Here is a 27,845-nt window from a genome sequence, read left to right as displayed (position 1 = left end):
GTAGTGGCTATACAGTTAATGAAAGTCTTTAGTTAAACCTCTTGAATTAAAAGCTCCAAGTCAATCACTTGTTGACCATTTGATTTAAAATTCACTGTGGTAGTATACAGAGGAAGCATTACAAAAACTGTGTCATTATCCAAATTAATTTAACTGTACGGTTTGCTATGTAATAAGGGGAAAATGGGACTTCTGGGAAGGAACTGAAGCTAATGGATGTATAAGAAACTTGGGATGGGAAAATTGTTAGAAAAAAATAGAGAAAACTGAAAAAAGACTGACCGAAGGGACGGTTGCTGCGAAGCAAGATGTCTGCAATGGTAGCCATGAGCCTAGCTTGGCAATTGCTGTCATAGAAGATAGCAGTGCTGTCATACACGGAGGCATAAAGCAAATGGCTACAGAGATAAAGTGTAAGCTGGGTAACTTTTAAGACAATATCAAAGACGATTTGAGAAAGGAAGCGGCCAACATCAGAGTGAAATTCCAACAGAAGCTAGGTCACATAATAACCGTTCTGAAGACGACAAATGACAGGGTGGGGGAGGCTGAGCGCCACATAGCTTACATGAAAGAGAGAAGTTTGGACTTTAAAGAAACACTCAATCAGTCACTCCAGACCCAGGAGATTTTGCAGATGAAACTTACAGACCCGAAATCTTACTTGTGCATAACAATGTCTATATATATGGCATACAGGGGCTCAGAAGGAAAAAATACCCACCAACATACAGAAAATTTTAAATAGGAGCTGGAGCTTCACGGAGTCGATCTTGGAATACAATAATGCCAGATCTCTGGTTCTCAAAGGAGAAACAGCCACTGTCTTCTCTTCACAGAATTCAGTTATGCTTTTCTCTCCAAGATCCTTAGAATACCATGACCTGGATGACTGGGAACCTACACAGACATATAAAACATGTCCTTTGCCAAAATAGATACTGAGAATGTAGGTAACTGATGAACTTGGGTTAAAGATTAAGTCTAAATGGACCAAATGCAAAGAATATACAATCCTAAGTGTTGTTTTAGGGTTGAATTAAGTGGGGTTCTGGCGGAGCAGTTAGATTATCCCCTCCATACTGAAGTGGTTCACTACTTCAAAATATAAGTCTTTTTGTGTCTTTTTTTTACCTTTGTTGTTTCTTCTTTTTTTTTGTTTGATGATACTGCGTGTCCTATAGTTCATGTACAACTTAAATATGACTCATCAAGCATATAAGACTTGATTGACTAAATGCTCAGTCAACTGTTAAACTGTTAACTGAGTAAAATTACTTATGTGCTTACCTATAGAATCAGAATCCTTTTGTTGAACATTTGATGTTCAACAAAATTAGAAGGAGCTCCCTGTTAGCAGCACTATTAAAAAGGGAGTCCCTTCCTGGAAGGAAACTATTCCTGAGTCTGTTAGTCCTGGTTTGGATGGGCTTGTAGACTCTCCCTGAGAGTGGCAGCAGGTCAAACCCCTGAAATTGGTGATATGCTGGATTCTGTGCCACACCTGCTATTATCATTTTCTTTGTGGTCCCATTTTGCTTTCCTGGTCCAACTCTTCTAATCAGCTTTATCAGCACTATATAGTTCCTTATTGCCTGACCTGAAGGCAGAATTGGTGGCTCTGGGGAGTGTTTTGACATGGCTAGTCATCCAGGGCTTGGTTGGGGAGCACACAAATGTGTTTTTCCACTGTTACGTTTCCCACACAGAAGTTGATGTAAGACAGAGCAGCCTCTATGTGAACAGTCAATTTTTCATTGTCAAAGACATACCACTAAGTGTGGGAGAAACAGTCCTGCAGTTAATGACTGCCCTCGGGCCGAGTTGTGATGGTCTTGGTCAGAAGACCTGTGCTTCTTCTGAGGGGTCTGTATGCAGAGGAGATGAGTAGAGAAAAGTGGCCAGATTGGGCTAGGTGTGGGAAGTTGTGTGGCTCTGCATTCATGCTTTCTGTTTGTCTAAACATGATCCCCCTCCTGCACATCTTACATGCTGGTAGAATCTAGGCAGGACAGACTAAGTTTGGATGATTAAATCACTGGCAATAACATGTACACCATCAGGGTAAATCTATTGTCTGGTGCCTGCCAATAGTGAGGGATGATTTAAATTTTAACAACTGTTAACCAGTTTGCTGATGGTTCCAAAATGTCTGCCTACAACTGTAAAAGAATCTGCAAAGGAGCTATCGGTGGGAAGAGGTAGAATTTGTGAAAATAACATGATAAATATCCTACTGAAGCTTTCTCAGAATTAAATTATTTTTTCCCTAAACAAACACACACAGATCCATGACCTTAATCGAGCTTGGGGATATGCTTTTGTTTGTGTATGTTGGGTGACTTGAGATAATTTAGGGACTGCTAAAGCTACTGTTGCTGTTGACTGTGTCTTTTGCATAGAGATGCCAGTAATCAATTTCAGTAAGCCTATCAGGAGGAAGTAGCAACTGTGCCCCTTCAGCTCTTCACGTCTCTATGCAGATTGAACTCCGTAAGCATTAGGGTAAACAAGTAAAGGTTCATTGACACCTCAATGGTAGACAGTTTTTCCCCCTCCATTCTTTCTCTGTTTTTCAAGTCCAAAGTTCCACAACTCAGTTTTCCATTTGTCCACCTAATCCACCCTTGTGCAGTGAGCTGCTTGTCAACCTTGTGAGCAAGAACTATATTAAGGGGCTTTTGAAGATAATAAAAAGAGATTGTATTTTTGATGGAAGGGATTTCAGTCAATATTCTTCTTCACTTTGGTAAACCAACCAAGGCAAAGGCACACTGTGCAGAACAGCTTGCAACTTCAGCTAAATTATGAAGGAAACAAGACATGACTGTCTCGTTTTAAAAGCTCAGAGATGGGTTCATGTTTTGGGAAAATAATTTTATACTGTATGTGAATGATAGTCATTAAAAAAATTAATTGCTTACTAAACAAAACCTACAGAGACACCTTATTGCTGTAAAGTAAACCTGTGTCTTTGTTTAAGGTGTAACCCTGGACAAATATAGTGCTATTTTTTTTTTTATCCGAATCCTTTAATTTTCTTTGAACATCAGAGTTTAGCAAAATTTGAAATTGAATTCTATGGCTCTGGATGTTTTTTGTTTATATAAACCCAATCCAAAGTGTTCCCCCTCTGGTACAGTTTACATGCTGGTAGACTCTAGGCAAGAAGACACTGTAAGTGTGCCTGATTAAAACTGCCCACAATAATATACACACCAGGTGAGTCCATTGTCCACTAGTGAAACAGCTACACTAATGTTAGTCTCGTAATGTAAACTAGAAACTACTGAGCACGACTGTTAGCGCGGTCAGTAGAAAGGAAAGTTGCTTATTGAAGGTTAAGGAAAACATTTTTTGAAATGCCATTATTTCAATTAACAAATTTTCTATTTTGTTATAGAAAAACAGAGGTCTCCCATGTTATTGAATGACTTTGTCTGATTTCCCACCTTTGCTCTAGTTAGAATCTTTGCTGTTGACTATGTTGCTTTAGCATAATAGTATGACGCTGTGTGGCATTTTCTGAAATGTTTAATGGTTTTGCTGTTTGAACAGTCTGCAGCGTCTTTTTTATATTTGTGTATATCTGCAGGTATATAAAAACGATCAATTATCCATTTCACTACAATGATCACAACACTAATAAGTGGAAATAAAGATTAGCATTCAGTGTTCAATTTCTCTTTAACACATTCAGCTTAAACAGAGCTTAAACACTCTGTATGAGTGAAAAACCTGTATGAAGAAACTACATTCAGGCTAAAAGACATATCTTTGACTAGTATAAAGCTGCTAACACTACAAAGTCATATTGCAATATAGGGTCATATAGGGGGTGTTAAAAAAATAAAACAAATTTTACAAACAACTATGGATACCAAGTTGACATGAAAGAGGTGGGAATGTGAGACTTTAAATAGCTTTACATATGGTGGGTCCACTGCTTCTTATCTAATACAGCAATTTTCTGTCTGGGAGGAGGAGGAGGCACAGAGGAGGAGAGAAAATACGACAGCCAAGCCTCCACCTCCAGCTTGAGTCAAGACACAGACAAAGAGGAGGTTTCCAAGCACCACACTAGAGCCACTTCTCCTTATCCCCTTAATGGAAGCCTGTGACATAAATTCATAAATTCACTATGAAAGCATCCAGCATCAGCAATAACATTCAATGACTTTGCTGGAGGGGCTCATCACATCTTGAGAATATGACTTACCAAGCTTTAAATGTGATTCTAGTGATATAGATTTACCCTTGCATAGCTTCTGTGTAGGACTTTGCATGAAAGCCAAAATGATGTAGTGATGCACATGAGTATGTAGGCAGGAGAGCCACTTATCATAAGCCTCCTTCATGTTTCGTTTAGGGAGTTTGTGAGGAATTTAACTTCTAACTAACTTGCTTATAATGTAAACATGTAAACACCTCAACCTCACATTGCTTACACAGAAACCTAACAAAACCATACATTCATATATGCCCCATTAATTTTTACAAGCAGCATTACAGGAGCTACTGTAAAGGCAAGATAACACAACTCACAAAGAAAGACATAGAAGAAGAGACTTCTGTGCCTTTTGTCAAGCTGAAGGGGGTCTCTTTCTCTATGTGCGAAGCACATATTTGTGTGTGTTCTTTGGTAAGTAAATTATATTTAAAAGGAAACTAGGCAGAAAGGAGGTCATTAACAATCTAGGAAGTCATTCTGTGTGGAGTTTGCATGTTCTTTCCATGTCTGTGTGGTTCGTCTCCGGGTACTCCAGCTTCCTCCCACAGTCCAAAGACATCCTGTTATGCTGGGCTTACACTGTGCGATTTTTGGCCCATTTTGAGCCGATTTTTGAGTTGTGCGACCGTTTTGGCGATCGGCCCGATTTTGGCCTTCATCGTGCGTCGTGCATCGTGTAGTATACGTGGGGTAACGAGAAGCGATTAACACCTCACGACCAAGCGATTGATGATCGGGAGCTAGTCGTGAGGTGTTAATCAAACCTATTTGAAATCCTCGCGACCGTCGTGAGGGTGTCACCGCAGCTTCTCACACTGCGCACGCGCAAACACAAATGTCAGCGAAAAAGACGGCGCAGCACGGCAGCGTGTGATCTGGACACAAGCGATGGACGCACAACTTGTAGAACTATAGCAAGCTCATCCAAGCCTTTTCGATGTGGCCTCACAAAATTATCACAACCACAACAGTGCATTTACAGTGCTGCTCAATCACATGTGCCTGATCAATGTTTTTCATTAGCAATTTAGCAAAGTTGATGGTGGTGGAGTGCGTGTCTGTGTGAGTGAAAGACAGAAAGGGAGAGCGAGCGACAGAATTTCTGTTATAACCTTCATTTTATGGATGCACAGTGTGAGCACTCAGGTCGCATCAGAGCATCGGGCCGTATAGTGTGAGACCCTGCATCGTGACCTACAAACTTCTAACCCCTGCGAGTCAATCGTACAGTTTGAGCAGAAGTTGAATAACGCGACTGAAAAAATTGCACAGTGTAAACCCAGCATAAGTGGGGTTAGAGTAAATACTAACTTTAAATTTACACCCACAGGTGTAAATGGTTTCCATTTCTCTGCCATAACCCTGGAACTGACTGGTGACCTGTCTGGGGTGTACCCTGCCTCCCATCCTATGGCAGCTAGGATAGGCTCCAGACCCCTGAATTCGATAAGCTGGAAGATAATTGTTGTGTGTATATTGAAGATAGTGTAATTTTATTTAATTCAAACAATAAAAGATGTTCTTTTCACAATCAAGCATATTATACCTGAGGATATTCTATTAAATGTAAGATTGTTTAACAGGCCATTATATTCTAAGTAGGGATGCAACGATACCAATTTTTTCAAACCGATACGATACCGATACTTGGCTCTGAGTACTTGCCGATACCGAGTACAAAAACCGATACTTCTACCACACACACACACACACACACAAATGCAATGAATTGGAAGACAGGTTTTATTTTATTCTCTGCCGATAATAAATAATATCTTAATAAAAATGACCACAAAAAAATTTCAAGTGAATAATAAGCACTTCTGTTAAATTATTGCGGAGTCTCCACATTGTAATTTAACAAAATATCACTGAACTATTGGCACTGTCTCGAGCTTTCAGAATAATAAATAATCACTTCTGTTTGGAATAAAATAAATACAAATTAGGTTTGAGAATAAAATAAACTTTTAAATTATTGCAGAGTGTCCATATTATAAACAAACAAACAAAATAACGAAAGTATTTGGCATTGACGAACGAACTCCCCATCTGCCCGTGGATCATCAGTCCACTGTGCCGTTAAACCAAGGACTGTCATCGCACACACTGCTTGTCTTTACCTCTTTAGAAAGTTTTGGCACCATTATCTCCCTGATGTGTGGGCGGCTGGAAATTTCATATCGCAGCTCGAGTATGCTGAGAAGACGGTGCAATCCTATGTTTTCCACGACCGGCATTGGCTGGTCATCCAGAGCAATAAAATGAGTCAGAGCCTCTGTTATTTTAACTGCCCGTGGATTTTCTCTTGACATTTTTCATCGCTTTTCCAAAACCCGAGTTAAAGTTGGCTGTTCCAGTCCACACTGCTGACATTTTGTTTAGCCTAGCTACAGCAGCCTCCAGTTTCTTTTTTTATCTGGAGCCGCCAGTCTCACTCGTCTAACCCTGTGCCTGTTTAGCGTGGGATGTCCCCCTAGTGGCCAATCTAAAAAACTATAACAAAAATGACAATCCACCCTCTGATTAATGAAATAAGTTAGTATCGGTTCGTGGTATCGGTTAACTTTTACGAGTTAACCGATACCACATTTTACAGCATCGGTCCCGATACCCGATACCAGTATCGGTATCGGTGCATCCCTAATTCTAAGGCTTAGTGCTTGTTGCTACGAGTAAAGATTGTGGATTCTAGAAAATGTGTTCATTGAATGGACAGTGCAAAAGAAAAAAAAAGACAGTTTAGTATGTCAGTAATCATAAAGAAATATAGTATCTTCATATAGCAAAACTAAACTGCTTATGTATAACTTGTGTAAATGTAAATTTGTCTGTGTTATTGTGTAAATACTTATGCTATTGTGTACTTCACACACATGGAGAGATGCCAAACTGCCTTTCATTGTTTTTGTAACAATGACAATAAAGAGCTATTCTCCTCTATTCTATTCTATTTTAGCTTCCAATATTTCTTGTGATATTTTAAAATGGTTATACTTTTGCTACTTTGGAAAAAAACATTGGAATGTCATAAATGAATAAATCGCTTGGCTTGCAAAAGTATGACGTCACAACAATGTGATTGGTCACTTGCAATGTTGAACCTGGAACAACATGTATTATGATGATGTGGGAACAACACCGACACGAGGATATCAGACCATCCGTCCAAAACATAGAAGAAACTGGGAGTGCCACATATACATACCTAAAAGCTTCTATTACTGTTTATTGTAAGAAGAAGTGCAGAAATGTACTGTGTGTTTAGCCAAAGATCTTTTTAAGTTGACAGAAGTCGCAGGCATCTCAAAATCACATGACCAATTTAAAAGATTTAAGATGCAGCCTTGCGGGATTACCGTTTTTTGAATACTGTCATTATGTTTGTTGCAGGACGAAAAAAACAAAACACTTTTCTATTATCCCGGTCAGAAAATTGTTTGGTAAGACATAGCATTTGGTTGCTTAGGAAGAGGGAAATGGTGACAGTGATGAAAAACAGTGATATCGATAGTGAGTTTTGAGATTTGTGACATTTAGCGTGTTTGGAGTGTTGTATAGTTGGTGTACACCAATATTGACTATTGAATGTCACAGACACTGGCCCCATCGATCTCTCCATCTACCTACCACACACACACAAACACAACCTCTTGTCTTCTAAATCTAGTAATTTTTTACAGATCACACTGTGATACACTGAATATTTCAAGTTGAATAGGGCTGCCACAAACGATTATTTTGATAGTCGACTAGTCACCGATTATTTTTGCGATTAGTCGACTAATCAGATCATGCATCCATTGGACGTAAAACGTACAGCTTATTGCACCAGCATGTGTCTGCTCTTATATGACTATCATTAGCTTACAGCTTTAAGTGTTTAAGGTATGTGCTAACTAAAAATAAAGACAAGATGATAGTTTATTAAATTTTAATGAAATTTGGAGATTGTTTCGGTGAAGTTTAATAAACACCGGAGTATATTCTCGAGCATCTCACACTTCTGATAATCAGTTGTCTGCTTGATGTTTATTCAGCTGTGTAAAAACTATAACTTTAATCTCAGCCAAACCGATTTACTCAGGAACAAATATAATACTAAAAAAAAGCCAAACAATAACATTTTTAAGTTATCAAAGTGACTTATATATGTTTAACCTGAGTAGCGAAAGACGGTGGTGGGTTTGAAAACGATTTGCCGGGAGTCCGGTGTTCTCACGGGCTCTAGTGAGCCTTGCCCCTGGCTAGCTATCGAGCTAGTGGGTAACAGATGTCTCCGAAAACGTCAGAGCGCTTTTGAAAATATGTGGTATCTTGATAAACTGAGCAGATATTTGAGCTTTACACAGTTACATTCTTGCCTGAAAATGATATGTTAAACGTTTATTTTGTGACCCAGAAAGAATAATAGGAGTAATATAAGTAATAATAACTAACTAGGTGCCGTCATTGTTGGAAACTGAGCTGGGCTGCGCTATGAATTCTGGGACAGAGCTACTTCTTCTTCGGGGTTTAACGGCAGCTGGCATCCTTGTACATGCAGTGCTGCCATCTTCTGTTTCAGTCCGTTATTACACTCTTAAATCCTACTACTTATTCCTGCGTCTTTTGTGATCTTACAAAGCTTCAAACGACGCGTCGACTATTAAATCAGTCGTCGACAATTTTGATAGTCGACGTAATCGTGACTAGTCGACTAATCGTGGCAGCCCTAAAGTTGAATATAAAAAATTTTCTGGGAAGCTGGCTACATACAAATGCTGAAGGCAGAATAACTGCAGATTTTATACAACACCGACTTTATTGCTGTTTTTCCTGATTTGAATTATCTGCTTCAGTCATTTGACAATGAGTCCAAGTAAACAAACTGGAGGTTTATTTTTTTTAAAAAGTGCATTAGGATATTTTTGCAATGTAAAATTATCTTAGTCTTTTTCAAGGGAAAAGAATCTTTGTGGTGGATAAAAAAAACAACTTATAAGAGGCCCACCATCTGGAAGAAAAGATACCATGTGTCAGTATTTTCAAAGAGACACTACAGAAAATTCTGTGAGACAGCAGTGATTCATTTCAGTTTCACACTTCCCAGAATTTCTCCATTTAGATGTTATTTTAACATTTTGGTTCCAAGATGATATTTCAGCCTATTGATAATCCCAGTGTGGGCTTGCCATGCTTTTTTAGAACACCATGTACATACCAATGAACTTGTCCACCATTTCTGCTCTGCAGGGGCCTGCATACATAAGCAGGGGAAAAGTGGCACAAAAAGCATTGCTCCATTTATGATCAGACTATGTGCCTTTCTGAATGGGTTTCAGCTGACAGTTGTTGATAGAAAAACATTAGCACAAACAGTACAAGGTATTATGAGACAGTCAAAGCTTTAACCAATATAGTTATACAGTAACAAGATTGGTCACTGAAACAGTAAAAAAAAATAAAAAGGGACATGCTGAGCGGTGTCCACCTTTCCATAGGGCATTACCAATACTTGGCTTTATAAACAGCTGAAGGCTATACTGTTGAAGTCTGAGAAAGCTCAAAATAGATTTTGCATCAGCACGGTGGTGCAGTGGTTGGTATAGTTGCCTCACACCAACTAAGTTAGACTCCCACATCTGACAGGGGTCTTTCGGTGGGGATTTTGCATGTTCTCCACATGCTTAAATTGCTCATACATGTGAGTGTGAATGGTTGCCTGTCTCTCTGTGTTAGCCGTGCGATAGACTGGCGAGTTGTCCAGGGTGTTCCCTGCCTTTCACTCTATTGCTGGGATCTGCCACCCTGCTAAGGATAAGCAAAAGAGGATGGATGAATAAATGGCATTTTCCTACTGTTTTCCTACTTCAATCCAAAAGCACTGCAACAGGGCGTGATCCAAACAGAGGGTGAAAGGGCAGCCAAGGAGGTAATAAGGAAGAGAGTTGAATCTCTTTCTTTCACACAAATTTTAAGTAAACACAAATTTGTAAGGAATGCATTTCAAAGAATTTTGTGTCAGGAGCACTTTTGTTTAGTGTAGTGTATATACACACATATACATATATATATATATACATACACACACATATATGTGTGTGTATGTATATACATATATGTGTGTGTATGTTAAATATATATATATATGTATATATATATATATATATATATATATATATATATATATATATATATATATATATATATATATATATATATATATATATATATATACACACACACACCACCAGAATGTTTGTTTTCTGATGCAGGAAACATTGCATCAAAGCACTGAACAAAAGTCAGTAGCGAGAAAGGTGATATGCTCAATTTTCTAGATTCAAGCCACCACATTACTTTAAGACACACTCACTCATTCATTCACTAGCACACTTTAACGTGCAAGCACACGCACACACATTCCCTCTCACATACATCCCAAAAAAGAGTTCTGACAGTATTATGTCCTAGCTGAGGTAGACTTTGTGCGTGTGTGTATGTGAGACAGAATGTGTGTGCATGTGCTTGAATGTTAAAGTGTGCTAGTGAATGAGTGGGTTTTTACATTAGTAGGAGGTAACAACAACAAAAAAAACCCCATTGAAATAAGACTGTAAAGGCCATTTTATTTTGTGCCTTAGTTTAGGTTGCTTGTATAGCTTATTTTACATGATATTACTGTATTATGAAAATGTATTTATTTTTGCATTGAAGAAAATCATCTTTAAAGAGTATGTAATTTTAATTACATTCACAATTAAAGATGTTATATTCACTTATATTCTGTTGGAGTTTTTATGACTATTTTAATTGATCCCTGGAAATATAGAACGTGACCAGGCACCCTTTTTATTAGCATGGCATTGAACATTGAAGCTCATTCTCTCTCTAGAAGAACACCCTGAGTTATAAGGACAGCAGTATAATCCATCTTTTACTTATTCAGAACGGGAAAACAAATCTCCTGTGAAAAAAGGGCCTCAAACCAGAAGTACTTGACGTCCTGGTATAACTCTCAAACGTGCACCTTAAAGCAGATAACTTGTAAGCTGGAGAGGAAATGGTGCATGACAAATTTAGAAGATCAACATTTAGCCTGGAGTAATAGTTTGCTGCTAATAAAAAAGCCCTCCGCAAAGCTAGAACTTACTATTCAGGACTGATTTAAGAAAATAAGAACAACCCTAGGTTTCTCTTCAGCACTGTAGCCAGGCTGACAAAAAGTCAGAGCACTGTTGACCCAACCATTCCTTTAACATTAACTAGTAACTGACTTCATGAACTTCTTCACAAATAAAATTTTAACCATTAGAGAAAAAATTACCCATAATCATTTCACAGATATAACATTATCTAGAGCTACTTTCAGTACCGTTGATATTCATTTTGTCTTTTCTCCAATTGATCTTTCTGAGTTAACTTCCATAATTACTTCCTCCAAACCATTTGAAGAGTTACAAATGCAGAGTCCTGGCCTGACGAGGTAGCTCTTCTGTGTTGTGCCATCTGCTTCGCCAGAGTTTGTTTGGTTTCCCCGATGTATAAATCCCGTCAATCCTCCTGGCACTTAACAGTGTACACTATGTTTCTCTTTTTGTGTCGGGGGACCCAATCCTTGGGGTTGACCAATTTTTGGCACGGCGTGTTTTGGAACTGACCTGGGAGGAACATATAATAATAGACCTCTCTGCACTGAATCATACTTGTTATCATACTTGTAATATCTGGCTCTCTTCCACAGGATGTCTTTTATCCTGTCTTCTCTCTCCTTTTCTCACCCCAAACGGTCGCGGCACATGGCAGCCCCTCCTGAGCCTGGTTCTGCTGGAGGTTTCTTCCTGTTAAAAGGGAGTTTTCCTTCCCACTGTTGCCAAAGTGCTTGCTCATAGGGGGTCATATGATTGTTGGGTTTTTCTCTGTCTGTATTATTGTACAATATATAATATAAAGCACCTTAAACTGACTGTTTGTGTAATTTGGCGCTGCATTAATAAAAGTAAATTGAATTGAATAGAATGAAAGCTATGAAGCTAAGAAAATGACTTAGCAGGAGTCAGAGCAATGGGATTTTGATTAATGAGAAACATTCATTTTGTATTGACCATTTAAAATACTATTAACACTGCCACTCAAGCGTTAGGCATTAATTATAAGGCAGGGAACATAAGCTTTAATAAAATTTAATAAGCTTGTGAAGTTTAACATAATGCAAGGAGCTTTGCAGAAAATTAGCCTGTAAAGAAGTCCTGAAACAGTCACATACTTGTTACAGAAGAAAGGAAGATTCATACTTAATCCTGTTTATAAATAAGTTGCGAGGCTATGTAACTTTTTGCTGTCATCCAAATCAAATAAGGATACACTTTTTAATAACCAAATTTCCAAAAAAGCAATTTCAAGATTTAATGTTATCTTGTACCATGTCCAGTCAAGTATATAATTTATCAATGCATTCTATTTTATTTATATTATTTTGATTTTACACTCTTTATTTTTTTGATAACAAAAAAAAAAACCTAATCTGAGATTTGATATACAAGATATATAGCGACGACATTGGAATGTCGTTTGGATTGGAGAAGTGTAGTCAGATGATAATAAAGAGGGGGAAGGTAGTCTGAACTGAGCGAATTGCAGAGGACAACATTGCAGGTATTGAGGACAGTTACAACCATGCACCGAGGGATCAGCATCAGCATCCTTAGCCTGTATGCTAAGCAGAAGGAAGGAGGCTGTAGCTCAGGAGGTAGAGCAGGTCACCTACTGATTGGAAGGTTGGTGGTTAGATCCCTAGCTCCTCCAGTCTGCATATCAAGTATCCTTGGGCAAGATACTAACTCCAAGTTGTTCTACGATGCATCCATCAGAGTGTGAATGTGTGGGAATGTACTTAGAAAGCACTAAGTATAGGGAAAGTGCTTGTGAGAATGGGTGCGACTGGGTGAATGTGGCATGTTGTATAGATCGTTTTGAGTACTCTGGGAGAGTAGAAAAGCGCTATATAAGAATCAGTTCATTTACCATTTACCATAGACTGGTAAGTGTCAGTACCAGAGTCCAGGATTAGACAACAAACATCCACGAATACATCAGGAAGATGGCCCCGACCAACCGCATGCTCAGTGAATACCTCAGGCACCAGAAACCCAAGACAGAGGAGGAACCATCATGGAAGGATAGGCCCCTGTATGATATGTACCACCAGCAGATAGGGGAAGTGACTGGCATTAAGAAGTCCTACCAGAGGCTGGACCAAGCTGCACTCAGAATGCATGCATCCCACTCCCGGAAGCGTTGGAGGTAGTCCGTAAGAGATTACATGATGACCCCAACCTCAGCAACAGGACCACTCTCAGCATTGACCAAGTGCGTTTGCTTTTGGAGCTGTGTTTTCATTCCACCTACTTCACATACAAGAGACGGTTCTACAGGCAGAAACATGGGTGTGCCATGGGCTCAACAGTTTCACCCATCGTGGCCAATTTGTACATGGAAGAAGTGGAAAAGAGGGCTTTGCTATCCTACCCTGGAACACCACCAAGCCATTGGTTCAGATATGTGGATGACACCTGGGTGAAAATCAAATCTCAGGACGTACCACATTTCACGGATCACATTTACTCGGTGGACCAACACATCAAATTCACCAGGGAGGATATGAAAAGCGGCAGGTTAGCCTTTTTAGACTGTGAGATTTCCATCAGTAATGGGGGACATCTAAAAGCTAACGTGTACCATAAACCTATGCATACGGATCAGTATTTAAGGTTTGACTCTCATCATCCACTGGAGCACAAACTAGGTGTCATTAGGACGCTACAACACAGAGCGAACACCATCCCCCACAGACACAGCAGCCAGGGAGGCAGAAGAACAGCACATCGAGAAGGCCCTGAGTAAATGTGGTTATCCCAGCTGGACGTTTGGGGGACATCTAAAAGCTGACGTGTACCATTTTGTCCAAGCTGGGAAGGTGCCAAAAGAAAGCTACAGCCAATCCAGGAGAGAAGGACAACCGCTGCCTAAGTGAAAACCTGTAGTGATTCCATATGTGTCAGGAGTATCGGAGCAGTTGAGAACCATTTTTTCTAAACACCAGGTTTCTGTGGCTTTTAAACCCGAAAACACGCTGCGCCAAAAATTGTTTCACCCCAAGGATCGGGTCCCCCGACACAAACAGAGTAACATAGTGTACTCTGCAGTCTATTTACACCTACAGGCCAGTGGACACTCTTTCAATGATGAGGATGTACACATCTTGGACAGGGAGGAACGCTGGTTTGAGCGCAGAGTCAAGGAGGCCATTTACGTGAAAAGGGAAAGACCATCTCTGAATCAAGGAGGGGGTCTAAGGGTACATCTTTCGCCATCTTACAATGCTGTGATTGCAGCCATTCCCCAACTCTCTGTGAATGGTACTCTTGGCCATTGATCAGTGGGTTTTGGTCAGTGGTTGTTGATCAATGGTCATAAGAATTTGCATAATTAAGATTAAGGAACTGACCTCCAAGCCCATTGTTCTTTCAGTGGGCTGGTTTCAGTCATTATGCAAATGTACTGTTTATAAGTCACTGTTTCTCCCACAAAACGCTACGTCCAGATGAACAGAATCAACTTTTGGAGGTCTCAGTAACTATGTTCCATTTGGTGGCAGATGGCTGCATAACATCTAGGACACAACAGTTTACCAGTATTGGGTGTCAATTAAAATGCTAACAATTAGATTAAATGACTGTGCATTTGGTTCGACTAGTGAAAATAATCATGTCATCAACTACTCGGACACATCCCTAGTTCAATGACCTAAATTAATAGGAGGACATAGAAGGGGACAGAGAAGACAAATAAGGACAAAATAGAAAATTCGATGGACTGGACTGGTTCTTATATAGCGCTTCTCTGCTCTATCTGAGCACTCAAAGTGCTTAAATTAGGAAAATATTCAGAAAAATACATAGAATGTACTTGTTGCCCCCTTGTGAGCTAGAGTGCCTCTAGCACCCACTGGACCCCTTCAGGAGAACTACGACCAGGACCTTCATCTGGAGACAGTGGAATCGATGTCTGACCAACCACAGGACAAGAGACTCTGGAGAGGTAGATGCATGATAATAGGAACTCGCCCAACTGGCTAGCAAGCCAGTGGTTAGCAGCAACTACCCACAAGTACAGTGAATATGTGCCCAAATAAATAGAAACATCTAAAACAAAAGACTTAAATTACTTGCCATTAATAAGCCTGGGTTACATACTTAGGTAAAGTTCATCTGTAAGAAACACAGCATAGTACAGTATAGTGTAGATTCCTCCTAAAGCAAAGTTTCAGAAGAAATTAGTCCATTCCTTATTTTCTTATTTTTCTTTGGTAGTCAATATGTTTCCATCATATATCCATCAATTATCTTCTGCTTATCCTTATCACTGTCTGGGGTGGGGAGCTGGCGCCTATCCCAGCTACCATAGGCTGAGAAGTGTGGCACACCCTGGATAGGTCGTCATTCTGACACAGGGTTAATACAGAGACAGAAAACCAGGCAAACTCAGTGCTTCTCGTGATGAGCACACTGCTCCCGAGGTCCACAGAGCTGTTGAAAGGAATAACTTAAAAACTCTCTATATGCCTGAGAACTCCTTAAAGGGCCTTTGGGAGTATTAACCATCTCATCACAATCCTGTCATATAAAAATATCCAACATCAATTTTTATAATTAAAAAAATGTCATTAACCAAATATGCAGGGGTACACATAAGTGGTCCGCAGGTGCGCATTTGCTGTCAAAATAAAAGACACGCACCAGATAAGAAGTTGCAATGCGCGTTTGCGTACGTAAGATTTTCCGGAGGAGGACAGACATTTGTTTAGAACTCTTAAAGATGTCAAGGAGCTCCTTTAAGCAATTACTTTGGCGTTCCTCCACCTCCAAAGAAATGTCAGAAGGAGTCCGAACCGCAGAAGAAGCACGTATTCTCGGAAAAGTGGTTGCAGGAGGTGAGCTGGCTTCAAACAAATGATGAACGCACAGAGATGTGATGCAGAATATGCCGGGAAAATTGGAAAATCCCACTCTAGCGGACAAAAACAGTGCCTTTTATATGTACACAAACGCGCGTTGCAACTTCTTATCTGGTGCGCGTCTTCTATTTTGACAGCGAATGCATACCTGCGGACCACTTATGTGCACCCCTGCAAATATGGTGCAATTATAAGGTGTTCCCTAATCAGTTGTATTAAAATAACAAAGTAAACAGATGTATGTTGGTGTCCAGTAACCTTTTAGCCAATGTTATTTTTTTAGAAAACACCAAACTGTCGATCAACAAAACTATAAATCTGTTCTGTTCGGATTTGTTCAAACAATTACATGAGAGGTATACATACATACATTTTGGGCATAATTAAACTGGAAAAAAAAGACAGAAACAAGTGTGCAGGAGTGTAAAAATGTATAATTTCTACAGCTATACAAGTAGAAGCATCTGTATTTCCTTTATTCTGTGAAACAGATAACCAATGTCAAAACTTTCCAATCATCTTCCAGTCATCTTCGTTGCCATGGTAATAGCAACTTATCTGAATGGTCACGCATTAGCACAAATGAGGCCCTGTGAATTAATGGACTATTTACTCAATAGCACAGTTCAAGGTTATGACCAAACTGCATTTTTGGAGTTGAAGTTAAAGACATTCACTTGCCATTCATTCAAACTACATTTCTTAAATACTCATATCATATCAAACAGGTTAATACCAGTGCAGGTCTTGGACTAGTAAAAGTAGATGCAGGTTCAGGCAGCGTGGTTTAAAGGTGGTTTAAAGGATTATCAAAATATCTCATGTTCTGGATTTCAATGTTAATCGTCTAGTTTTCCAAGGGAGAGAAACCCCCTGGCTTCAACAACATCTCATGGCCAATTCTATTCCATTCATTTATTTTGATATTACAGCACTGTAAACGGGTGGTGACATCTACCTGACTTTGTCAGTCATCGGTTCTGTCCATATATATGCTGCTACAAGGCTGTATGTGGACAAGTCCACTGTGCACCGCAAAGCTCTGTCTTTTTTGCCTTGAGATTCCGAGTAGCTGTAGCCCTGCAAGAGGAAAAAAAAACCCTCACTCTACCTGTCAACAATTATTAAAGTTTTTAACAAAAGCACCCCCCCTCCTCCCAAAAAAAAGAAACAAAAAAATCCACCAAAAAAACCAGGCACACCGTGACCCCTGTGCCACCACCCCTATCCATCTCCGCTTTCTCAGCTGGTCATCCTAGAACAACTGTTGATCTGACAGGACACAATTCTCGCCTTTGGCTGACACGGCCTGATGGAGAAAGGAAAAAGAAACAATACACAGGCCTACAAGTGTCTCAACCCCCCCGCAAGAAAAAAAAAACTCCACAAGAGTTTCTGTTGAATCCTGGCAACACAGACAGCACTGTGTTTTCCCAGCCACATACAGAGATGGAGGGAGGGAGGCAGTCCACTTAGACAATAAGGCTGCAACATTAGTGTTTATCTTAAGCTGGATTATTACTCCAGAAAGCAATGGTCTTATTTTCTGTGTAAGAAAAAAACATGCTGCCTCTTTGGGAGCAGTGTGATACTCAGATGACATATTGTGTTTTGTTTTGTTTTTTTCTTACTTTCATTGCTTGCCTTTTCTTTTTTGCAACTTTGAATTTGACTACTTTCCACCAACCTTTCTAATGTTTGTTGGGCTTCAGATCCTCCCTCATTTTATGGAAATATTCTAAAAGTATAATAAATTCAGTCCACTGACAGAAACAGAAGGTTCAGTAGCAGATGAACTACTGCCTCACTTCACAGAATGCACAGACCTGCATGGTTCAATTCATCCATTCCTTTATATTCTTCATATGAGTACTTTACTTCATGTGACTCAAATTTATTTTATGTGATTTGACTGTCAAGCACGAGTCCATTTCACCATGTCGAGTCCATCCAACTGCTTGTAGCAACCATATTAAACAACACAAAATTATGTAAGACTGCATTTATGTGAGAGTTCTGTGAAGCTGACCTTGACATATTCCCACATTTTCCTGCTGCACATGAGAAAACTAAAGGACAACAAGAGACTGATGTACTGTGCATGATGTCAGCTGTCTCCAGGAAATTACTGCTAGAGAAAATGGAAAGAGAAGATTAAAGAACTATAGCACAAAACATGTCAACAGGGGACTAAACTGAAGGAAAGTGTGGACACCCTCTCTACAGAGAGCTGACACAGCCTCATAGCAATTTTGGTCTGCAGCTCATCCCCTACAGGTGCATAGAGAACCTCTTCAGGCACTCATTCATGTCGACTGCCATCCATATGTACACTGCTTTGCACCACAGAGGCTGCAGCCTCAGCCAAAGCGCTTCTTACATCGTCATCTCTATCAGTTACAGACTAGGAAAGACTACAGGAGCGGAGCTACCTTCTTTCCTCTTTGCCTGCATGGTTCTTTTTGTATTCCTTTGCATACAGGCCAACATTATTTCACTCATAAATGAACAGTCGTGATGATGTTCACAGATGGAAATGCACTGTACACCTACAATTACACTTCAGCGACACAGTTTTAACTATTTAATGTCCACTTAACATTCACAAGCACAAGCAATAACATAAATACTTTAAAGAGGACTATTCTGCGTAATTTTGTTTCTTTACTTTATACTTGTTTCTTTAATTTTTCAATGTGCCTTAGTATGAAGCAGAAGAAAAAAAACATAAGTGAAGTTTGGGGGTGGAAAAATCAGAGTGTGGGTCTGTTTTTCAGCAAACAGCACTGGCATGCTTCATACAATTGAAGGGGGGATGAATGGAAAAATGTACTGAGACATTCTTGATAAAAATCTGCTGCCATCTACCAGGATGATGAAGATGTTTCAGCACAAGAATGACCCCAAACACAGTCCCAAGGAAACTCTCAATGTGTTTCAAAGAAATATTATAAAGCTGATCAAATGGCCCAGCCAGTCATTTGACCTGAATCCAATTGAAAATCCATGTAAAGAACAAAACATCAGTGCTCACCGAGGGGGCCCACAGAACCTTCAGGTTTAGAAGACTGCATGGAAAATGGGTCAAATTCACAACTGACCAATGCATGCCACTAGTTTTTCCATACAAGAGGCAACTTGAAGCTACCATCACCAACAAAGGCTTTCGTACAAAGCATTAAACACATTTCAGTAATCGTGTTCAGTACTTTTTCCCTGTGTCAGTTCTCATTATTACACATTACCTAATTTATGGACAGCAATTGTTTGATTTCTTGGTCATCTACTAATTGTAAGGTTGGTGGTTCGATCCCTGGCTGCTGCAGTCTGCATACCAAATATCATTGAGCAAGATGATTTCTCCAAGTTGCTTTTAAATCCATCAGAGTATAAATGTGTGTGGACGTTAGATAGAAAAAGCATAGAAAAAAGTGCTTGCAAGAATGGGCGAATTAGGCAAATTGTATAAGGTGCTTTGAGTAATCAGAGCAGAAAAGAACCAGGCCCTTTTCCATTTCCATGTGTGGATTGGATGGTTGTTACCAACATATGGTGAAAATTTCATGTGAATAGCATCTTTATTTACTTAGCAAAGTGGTTGGATATTTACTTTTCCCCACTGTATGTGTGTCCCAGTCCCATCCTCAATTTAAACTGATAATGGAGCTCAAACACTAACAAAAGGAAAGACGTAACATGTTTATTGGGAATGAGCACTGATAAAAGCAGACTTTATTTTACTGAGGTACCTTTTATTTGTATCTTTTAAACACACCTCTGTCTATGTACAATTCAGTTACTGGTCTGAATCATTCATGTCAGGTGGAAACACGATGGGAAAGCCTGAGCTGCTTCACTGCTCTACCTTCCAACACCGAAGCCCCTTTGCCTGCGCAGAGAATACATGGCTTAACTTGCATGACCGGACAACACAGTCAATGTGGATTAAGAACTAATACCTAATCACTGGCCATTAATACTTTGCAGCCAGAACCTCACCTTTGCCATGATCTGACATGCGTCAAAATGATCCACATCCCCAGGAGCCACGAGCGCTAAATTGCGATTTGCGGATGCATAAAAATAAAGAGCTGTGTGACTGAAACCCAGCCTTCAGAAAAGATCATGATTTTTTTTTTCCTTTACTGTTAGGTGCATATATATATATACATACAGACAGAGCCCAACTACTGCTCAGAATTACCTTGGCATGACGAACTTTTACGCAAGAAAAGGGGATGCAGCTGTAAAGACACGTTCAGAGTAACCCCTGGAACACTTACAGAGTCTAGTCACTACCACCAAGAAAGCTCAACGGCGCTTCAGTAATCGCTTAATTTAAGCTGCTGAGCCGAGATTGCAAGCATTAAGGAGTCAAACGCAGGAGCAGACACCGCCATGAATAGGGCACTTAATACATTAACAAACTATCCGGTACAAACGGACTCCAAGATAGCGATAACAAGTGCGTCAAGAATGAAAAAAATCTATCACTTACCTTGCTCAATCAGCAGGACGGTCATGCAGACCAGCATAGCCCAGAACACAGGATTCACCATATTTATCGATCTTTTTCTATGCTTGTGCTGTCGTCTGAGGTAATTAACCAACAAGTCCTTCAAAATCCAGAAAAGTGTTTTGTCTCCAAGTCCTCAGTCTCCCCGTCTGACTGTAAAGCATCCGCCAACGCAGCGGTCCACAGAGTCCCTCCTCCTTCCACTGGTTATTGGCAGCGGTGCTAACGGGAAGCTAGCAGTAACAACAGAAACCACATCCGATTGCGTGTACGTGTTTAAGCGCACAAATAGGGAGGTGGCGGGTCTGGTGCTTTTAAACTGAAGCAGTCATCAACATGCTTCCTGTTGTAGTCAGGTTGTATGTCGATAGCTTCAAGCTGGGCCCTTGAGTAAGTCATTTAAAGGTTCTGGTTTTAAGTAGCCATTACCACAGCCAAATTTTACTGATTACTTATTTACTGTTTTTTCCCGCAATATTTCTGAAAATGAAAGAACGAAGAGAAACAACAACGTCTGTGAAATACCCGCTGTCTTCATTTTAGTTTTTTCAGTGTATATTTTTTCATTGGTGCCCAGTATCAAATGTATTATCTGTATTATTTGCAACAGGTAGAGTAATATATGCACCCTTAAACAAACATTTAATCGTGAGCAATATTCATATCAGACTTGGTTTTAGATCCCTAACATGTCGACTAGAACTTTAATTTGTCTAGTTAGTTCTGTGATCATTTCTCAAAAATAAATGATGCAGAGAAGGGATCGCACACTTAGGGTTATCTGTTCTGGTCTAGCTGATTCTTGACCTCAGAGATGTTCAAAATCGGCGTTCAAGAGTCTGTATGCTATTACTGCATATTACTGCAGCGAAGCACTTCATTTAGGACTGAACATGAAAGAAATAAATTAAACAATGTAGTTTCCTGTGCACCTCTGCATGCCAAAAAGGTTTTAAAAATTACATTAAAAGCAAATTGGAGAGTAGTGTCAGTGCACAAGCACAATTTTTTTTTTCACGGGGGTGCTTTTGTTTTTGCAAATTTTTGAACTCAGCTTTCAAGGACAATGTTTTTTTAACAGGTTATGCAGAATCATGCATTTGTCTCCTTACACAGAAAATAAGCATTGCTTTCATTACTCAGTAACTAATCTAAAACCTTTAAGCCCAAATTAAGTTTATGTCTCAATTAAAAAATGACTGAAACCAAAACGACAAGTTCCTTTGACACCTGTAAATAGAGTGAGTCAAAAGTTAAAGGTGTTTTCTTAGAGTAACACCACACCTCATCATCTTATGCTAACATGACCCTTTCTCCTTTTATCTCTGACAGTGAATGCTTGCTGTATAAAACCTTTATCTTTTCACAACCAACTCCTTTTCTGTACTCTTTAGATTGCTGTATTTAAGAATACATAGTTTTGCATTCTGTTTTTTTTTTGTTTGTTTGTTTGTTTGCTTGGTTGGGTTTTGTTTTTTGAAGAAAATTAGTCTTTATGATTGCTCATAGTGGAAGGGAAAAACCAACAGTGGTCATACGGTACAGTGATCTAAACTAAACATAAACTGTTAGTAGCTATTTCACAAAGGGTTGCATTTAAGTCCTATAAATATGTTTTATATTAGTTATACTCATCTCTTACACCTGTCAACTCAGAAAATTGAGTTGTTCTATATTTAAGCACTTAACAGATTACATAACTGTGGCAATATTGTAGAGCCTAACTGTTACATAATCTGTTGTAACTGAAAACGCATATACAATCAATGTTAGTTGAAGCTATCTTCAGGAGCCAGAGACCACTGTGTACTTTTCAATGATTTTCTGCCTTATATCGAAGAGAAATAGTTCACTAGGACACTCAAAGTTATTTTGTGACTTACATAATCCACCACTGTATTGAATTTGCATTTTGTTTTCTTACTAAAATGCCTAAAGTGCAGCAAAGGTCACTCCATTCTGCATAACCGAGTTAAGCCCAACATCAGATATGACAAAGTGAAATATATCATGTAGATATAACATTTTTAAGTCCAGTTCTTTACATTTTTATAGCAAGCAATGCTCCACAGTTAGATTCAATTTTGCACGTGGTTGAAATGGGGGAGGAAGCCAGAGTACCCAAGAAGAACACTGCAGGTAACTGCAGAACGTACAAACTTTACCTGGAACAGCCCCAGCTGAGGGATTCAAACCCTTTTTGCTGTGAAGAAACAATGGGAATCTTATGCTGTGCTGCCTACAGGACTAATGTTGAATTAATTTGGGACATTTTACTAAAATTATTTGTTATAAATATTTTTTTTAACTTGATAGCAGCATTCATTTAAGTGAATGCAAAGGAATACAGAGTTGTGATTCTAGTCTTGCAGTTGACTTCCTATGGGACTTTGGAGGTTTCGTCTATGGAGCAGCATGTAGAAAAGGTTCTTGTAGCTGTATATTCACAAAATGATGAGAACCTGGAACAAAATGAATCACAACCATTTTGGTCAATTTTTTCTTTCATTTTTTTTTTCATTTTGACTTGTTGCTCCGTCTCTGGCAGAGTACTCTCTGTGGGTCTGTTCTTCTCGCACCTGCTTTGAATCATTGCAATCTAGGTAGTCTTCAGTCAGCTCTCCTAGTTAGTAATCTGCATCCCCATTTCCTGTCATCTTACATTTTTGCTCTGATTTTAAATGTGTGTGCATTTCGACAGCTTGAATTTCTGCTCACTTTCCTGTCTGCTGCTGCTGAGTTCAGTGTTACCTCCAGTTCCATTCCAAGATTTCTGCAAACTCAAGTACAAGGACTCACCTGGAATACTCACCTGGCTGTCCTCCATTCTATTCTCATTTGGAACCTGGCTCCCTCTGGAGAAATTCAGAGTGAATTGCTTTTTATTGAGTCCTCCTAAGCAAATATGACAGAAGTTTTTATGAATGTTCTAGTACTATTAAGTTACAGTGGCTTGCAAAAGTATTCGGTCCCCTTGAACTTTCCGCATTTTGTCACATTACAGCCACAAACATGAACCAATTTTATTGGAATTCCACGTGAAAGACCAATACAAAGTGATGTACACGTGAGAAGTGGAACGAAAATCATACATGATTCCAAACATTTTTTTACAAATAAATAACTGAAAAGTGGGGTGTGCGTAATTATTCAGCCCCCTTTGGTCTGAGTGCAGTCAGTTGCCCATAGACATTGCCTGATGAGTGCTAATGACTAAATAGAGAGCACCTGTGTGTAATCTAATGTCAGTACAAATACAGCTGCTCTGTGACGGCCTCAGAGGTTGTCTAAGAGAATATTGGGAGCAACAACACCATGAAGTCCAAAGAACACACCTGACAGGTCAGGGATAAAGTTGTTGAGAAATTTAAAGCAGGCTTAGGCTACAAAAAGATTTCCCAAGCCTTGAACATCTCACGGAGCACTGTTCAAGCGATCATTCAGAAATGGAAGGAGTATGGCACAACTGTAAACCTACCAAGACAAGGCCGTCTACCTAAACTCACAGCAGAACAAGGAGAGCGCTGATCAGAAATGCAGCCAAGAGGCCCATGGTGACTCTGGACGAGCTGCAGAGATCTACAGCTCAGGTGGTAAATGGTAAATGGCCTGTATTTGTATAGCGCTTTACTAGTCCCTAAGGACCCCAAAGCACTTTACACATCCAGTCATCCACCCATTCACACACACATTCACACACAGGTGGGGGAATCTGTCCATAGGACAACTATTAGTCGTGCACTGCACAAAGTTGGCCTTTACGGAAGAGTGGCAAGAAGAAAGCCATTGTTAACAGAAAATCAGAAGAAGTCCCGTTTGCAGTTTGCCACAAGCCATGTGGGGGACACAGCAAACATGTGGAAGAAGGTGCTCTGGTCAGATGAGACCAAAATGGAACTTTTTGGCCAAAATGCAAAATGCTATGTGTGGCAGAAAACTAACACTGCACATCACTCTGAACACACCATCCCCACTGTCAAATATGGTGGTGGCAGCATCATGCTCTGGGGGTGCTTCTCTTCAGCAGGACAGGGAAGCTGGTCAGAGTTGATGGGAAGATGGATGGAGCCAAATACAGGGCAATCTGGGGTGGCTGTAGCTCAGGTGGCAGAGCGGATCAGCCACTAACCAGAAGGTCGGTGGTTCAATCCCAGGCTGCTCCAGTCTGCATGCCAAATATCCTTGGGCAAGATACTAACCCCATGTTGCTCTCCGATGCATCCATCGGAGTGTGAATGTGTATGAATGTTAGATACTTAGCACTTAAGCTTAGAAGTGCTTGTGTGAATGGGTGTGATTGGGTGAATGAATTAGCTGTATAAAGCGCTTTGAGTGCTCGGACAGAGTAGAAAAGAGCTATATAAGAACCAGTCCATTTACCATTTACCAATCTTGGAAGAAAACCTCTTGCAAAAGACTTGAGACTGGGGCGGAGGTTCACCTTCCAGCAGATTTCAGATTTTCACAACATTTTTCAAACAAGCTTTTTCACCAATACCTACAGTAAATAATATAAATATATAAACAGTGCAAACAATTTCCAGTGACAAGATATGCTGTAAACTTTAATTTCATTTTTTCTCTAAATGGCACAACAGCCTCAGAGAAAACAGAACGAGGCATCTTCAACGTATGTACATACAAGGCAGCTCAGTTTACCATAAATTGTATGGGTGTGCATTTATTTCTGCATATTTAGCAAAAATGTGCCATTTCTTGACTCAGTGAAGTGATGGTTAAGCTTCAGCAGCAGTTTGCTCTCAAGGTTCTTTCTGTGAAGCTGTAACTGTTTAGCAGTGAACAGGAGTCCTGCATGACTGAGAAGTCCTTCACAAGCTCCAGATGCAGGAAGAGCTGTATTGATTTTGATCAACAGCTTCTTGATGTGAGGAACGCCATGCAATATATCCACACCTCCAGTGAATGGACATAAAAGGTACCTCTCCAGCTCCCCTGCTTCTGGCTTCATCACCTTAGTCGGTTAGGCTGCTGTTTGTGCTGGCCTCATCCAGCTCTGAGTCTAGGTGATGTCTGATGAGGTTGAGACCTGTGGAAAGATGTATGGTTTTCAAAAAAATTAGGTCTGGTCATTATAGTGCTGTATACACTGCAAAGCTGTGGATGTTTGGCAAGAACATTTGATCACACTGGAGATGTTTTTTACTAACTCTTGTAGAAAAACAAAATCTTGTCATTCATATCCCGCACAAACAGTTTGCAATGAATTACAGATTAAGTTTAAAATAAGAATGCATGCAAGGCTAAGCGGTACTAGCCAATAGATCCTCCTGTTAGGCTGTTACTCTGGGAAAAGACGAGAAAGACGGTGGTGGAAGCGTGACTGGAGCTGTGATGTAGCCTATATAATATTTATATTGTCCGAACGTGATAATTCTGTATATTGTAATAGCGTGATATTATATTGTTATTATATTGTTCAAACATGAAAGGTATATTGTTAGAACAATATGTTCTATGTTCACTTTTCTATTTTTCTTTTTCCTGTGTGGCAGCTCTACGCTTACGTATCCGAGGCTTTTCAATGTGGCCACACAAAATTATCACAACTACAACAACCATGAAAAGAGTTGGATGGACATTGCTACTCAATCACAGCTGCCTGGTCAATGTTTTTCATTAGTAATTTAGCAAAGTTGACGGTGGTGGTGTGTGTGTGTCTATGTGAGTGAGTGAAAAACAGAGAGAGGGAGAGACAGATTTTGTATGATATGCTTCATGTTATGGACGCACAGTTTGAGCACTCAGGTCGCATCAGAGCATCAGGCCGTATAGTGTGAGACCCTGCATCGTGACCTATGAACTTCTAACCCCTGAGATTCAATTGTAACGCAACTGAAAAAAATTGCACAGTGTTTGCCCAGCTTAATGCAGACTGTTTAAACTAAACAAGCTGCTGTTTCACATAATAAACCCTGTCACCCGCAGTATTGCCTTCTGTTTTAACAGTTAATGCAGTAGAGACGAGCTGTTTACATGTGTGTGGAACTCCAGCGTCATTAACCATGCTAGCTGTTAGCTTATAGCTCACGCTATCTAACCAGCGAGCAGTTAAAAAGACAGCTGAAGCTGCACAAAAAACCCACAAACTTATCTCACTACAACGTAGCGCTGAAAATATGACTCGCAGCTCGAGCTGGACACCGCTGCTGTAACATAAGACTGACATCCAGCTAACCACAGCTAAAAAGATATTTAGAGAAAACTTACCATTTCCTCAGGTTACACAAGCTGAGTTTTTTCACGCTGAAAAGTTGTTGTTTTGGCTCTCACTGAAGACACCGACACTGAAGACATAGCTGTTCTTTTGTACTGCTTTTAAGCGAAACATTCTTCGTATGTGAGGCCAAGGGTGTTCATCCTCTTCAGCTCTAGCGGAAACGACTGGCTCTGCCATGTTTTCTTCTTTCCGTGTGTTCGCTACTTTGAAACGCTTGGGCCGCTCTGCTCGCCACAGGTTCAAACTGGTCATATGACTGCATGGCCACATCTGATTGGTAAAAAAGTTACCGGAAACTCCACTGGCGGCGTGTTATCTAATGTGTTAAGCTAATTATTTTTCAAAAAGTAACAAGTCAAATTTTGCAAATGTAGCAGAGTAAAAGTACCGTTTCCTCTTCACAAATGTACTCAAGTAAAAGTAAAAAGTATCGTGCAAAAAAGGTACTTTAAAAGTACATTTTTTTCAAAAAAGTACTCAAGTAAATGTAACGGAGTAAATGTAACTCGTTACTACCCACCTCTGTCCATGTGTTAGAATGGCCCAGTCAAAGTCCAGATCTAAATCCAATCGAGAAACTGTGGCAAGATCTGAAAACTGCCGTTCACAAACGCTGTCCATCTAATCTGACTGAGCTGGAGCTGTTTTACAAAGAAGAATGGGCAAGGATTTCAGTCTCTAGATGTGCAAAGCTGGTAGAGACATACCCTAAAAGACTGGCAGCTGTAATTGCAGCAAAAGGTGGTATTGACTCAGGGGGCTGAATAATTACGCACACCCCACTTTGCAGTTATTTATTTGTAAAAAATGTTTGGAAACATGTATGATTTTCCTTCCACTTCTCACGTGTACACCACTTTTC

The 27,845-nt window shown here is 39.8% G+C and overlaps 1 protein-coding gene and 2 long non-coding RNA genes across 5 annotated transcripts in view; 1 reads left to right on the top strand and 2 right to left on the bottom strand.

Moving 5' to 3' along the window:
* The window catches only part of ntm (neurotrimin), a 384,314-nt gene extending 363,384 nt beyond the window's left edge, over window positions 1-20,930 (bottom strand). For 2 of the 3 annotated variants that reach the window (XM_085173854.1, XM_085173853.1), the window contains exon 1: window positions 20,728-20,929. Coding sequence is in view for 1 of the 3 variants with exons in the window: in XM_085173853.1 (XP_085029979.1) it covers window positions 20,728-20,788 (61 nt within the window). In the remaining 2 variants the exon portion in view is untranslated. Of the gene's footprint in view, window positions 1-20,727 lie in introns of all 3 variants that reach the window. The other variant, XM_085173860.1, reaches the window with a different exon arrangement.
* On the bottom strand, window positions 1,022-10,301 carry LOC146509291 (uncharacterized). Its single transcript, XR_014876338.1, has 2 exons — window positions 2,967-10,301; window positions 1,022-2,919 (listed from the first exon to the last, which is right to left on the bottom strand). It is a non-coding gene; the product is annotated as an uncharacterized LOC146509291 (long non-coding RNA).
* A 51-nt stretch (window positions 20,931-20,981) lies between the features above and the next one.
* On the top strand, window positions 20,982-24,834 carry LOC146509289 (uncharacterized). The gene is made up of 2 exons (XR_014876339.1): window positions 20,982-24,335; window positions 24,448-24,834. It is a non-coding gene; the product is annotated as an uncharacterized LOC146509289 (long non-coding RNA).
* Window positions 24,835-27,845: the final 3,011 nt, after the last annotated feature.

The sequence above is a fragment of the Neolamprologus multifasciatus genome, chromosome 10 (assembly GCF_963576455.1).
Source record: "Neolamprologus multifasciatus chromosome 10, fNeoMul1.2, whole genome shotgun sequence".
NCBI classification, from domain to species: domain Eukaryota; kingdom Metazoa; phylum Chordata; class Actinopteri; order Cichliformes; family Cichlidae; genus Neolamprologus; species Neolamprologus multifasciatus.
The sequence above is the reverse complement of the archived record's forward strand: the minus strand, read 5'-3'. Positions and strand labels throughout refer to the sequence as shown.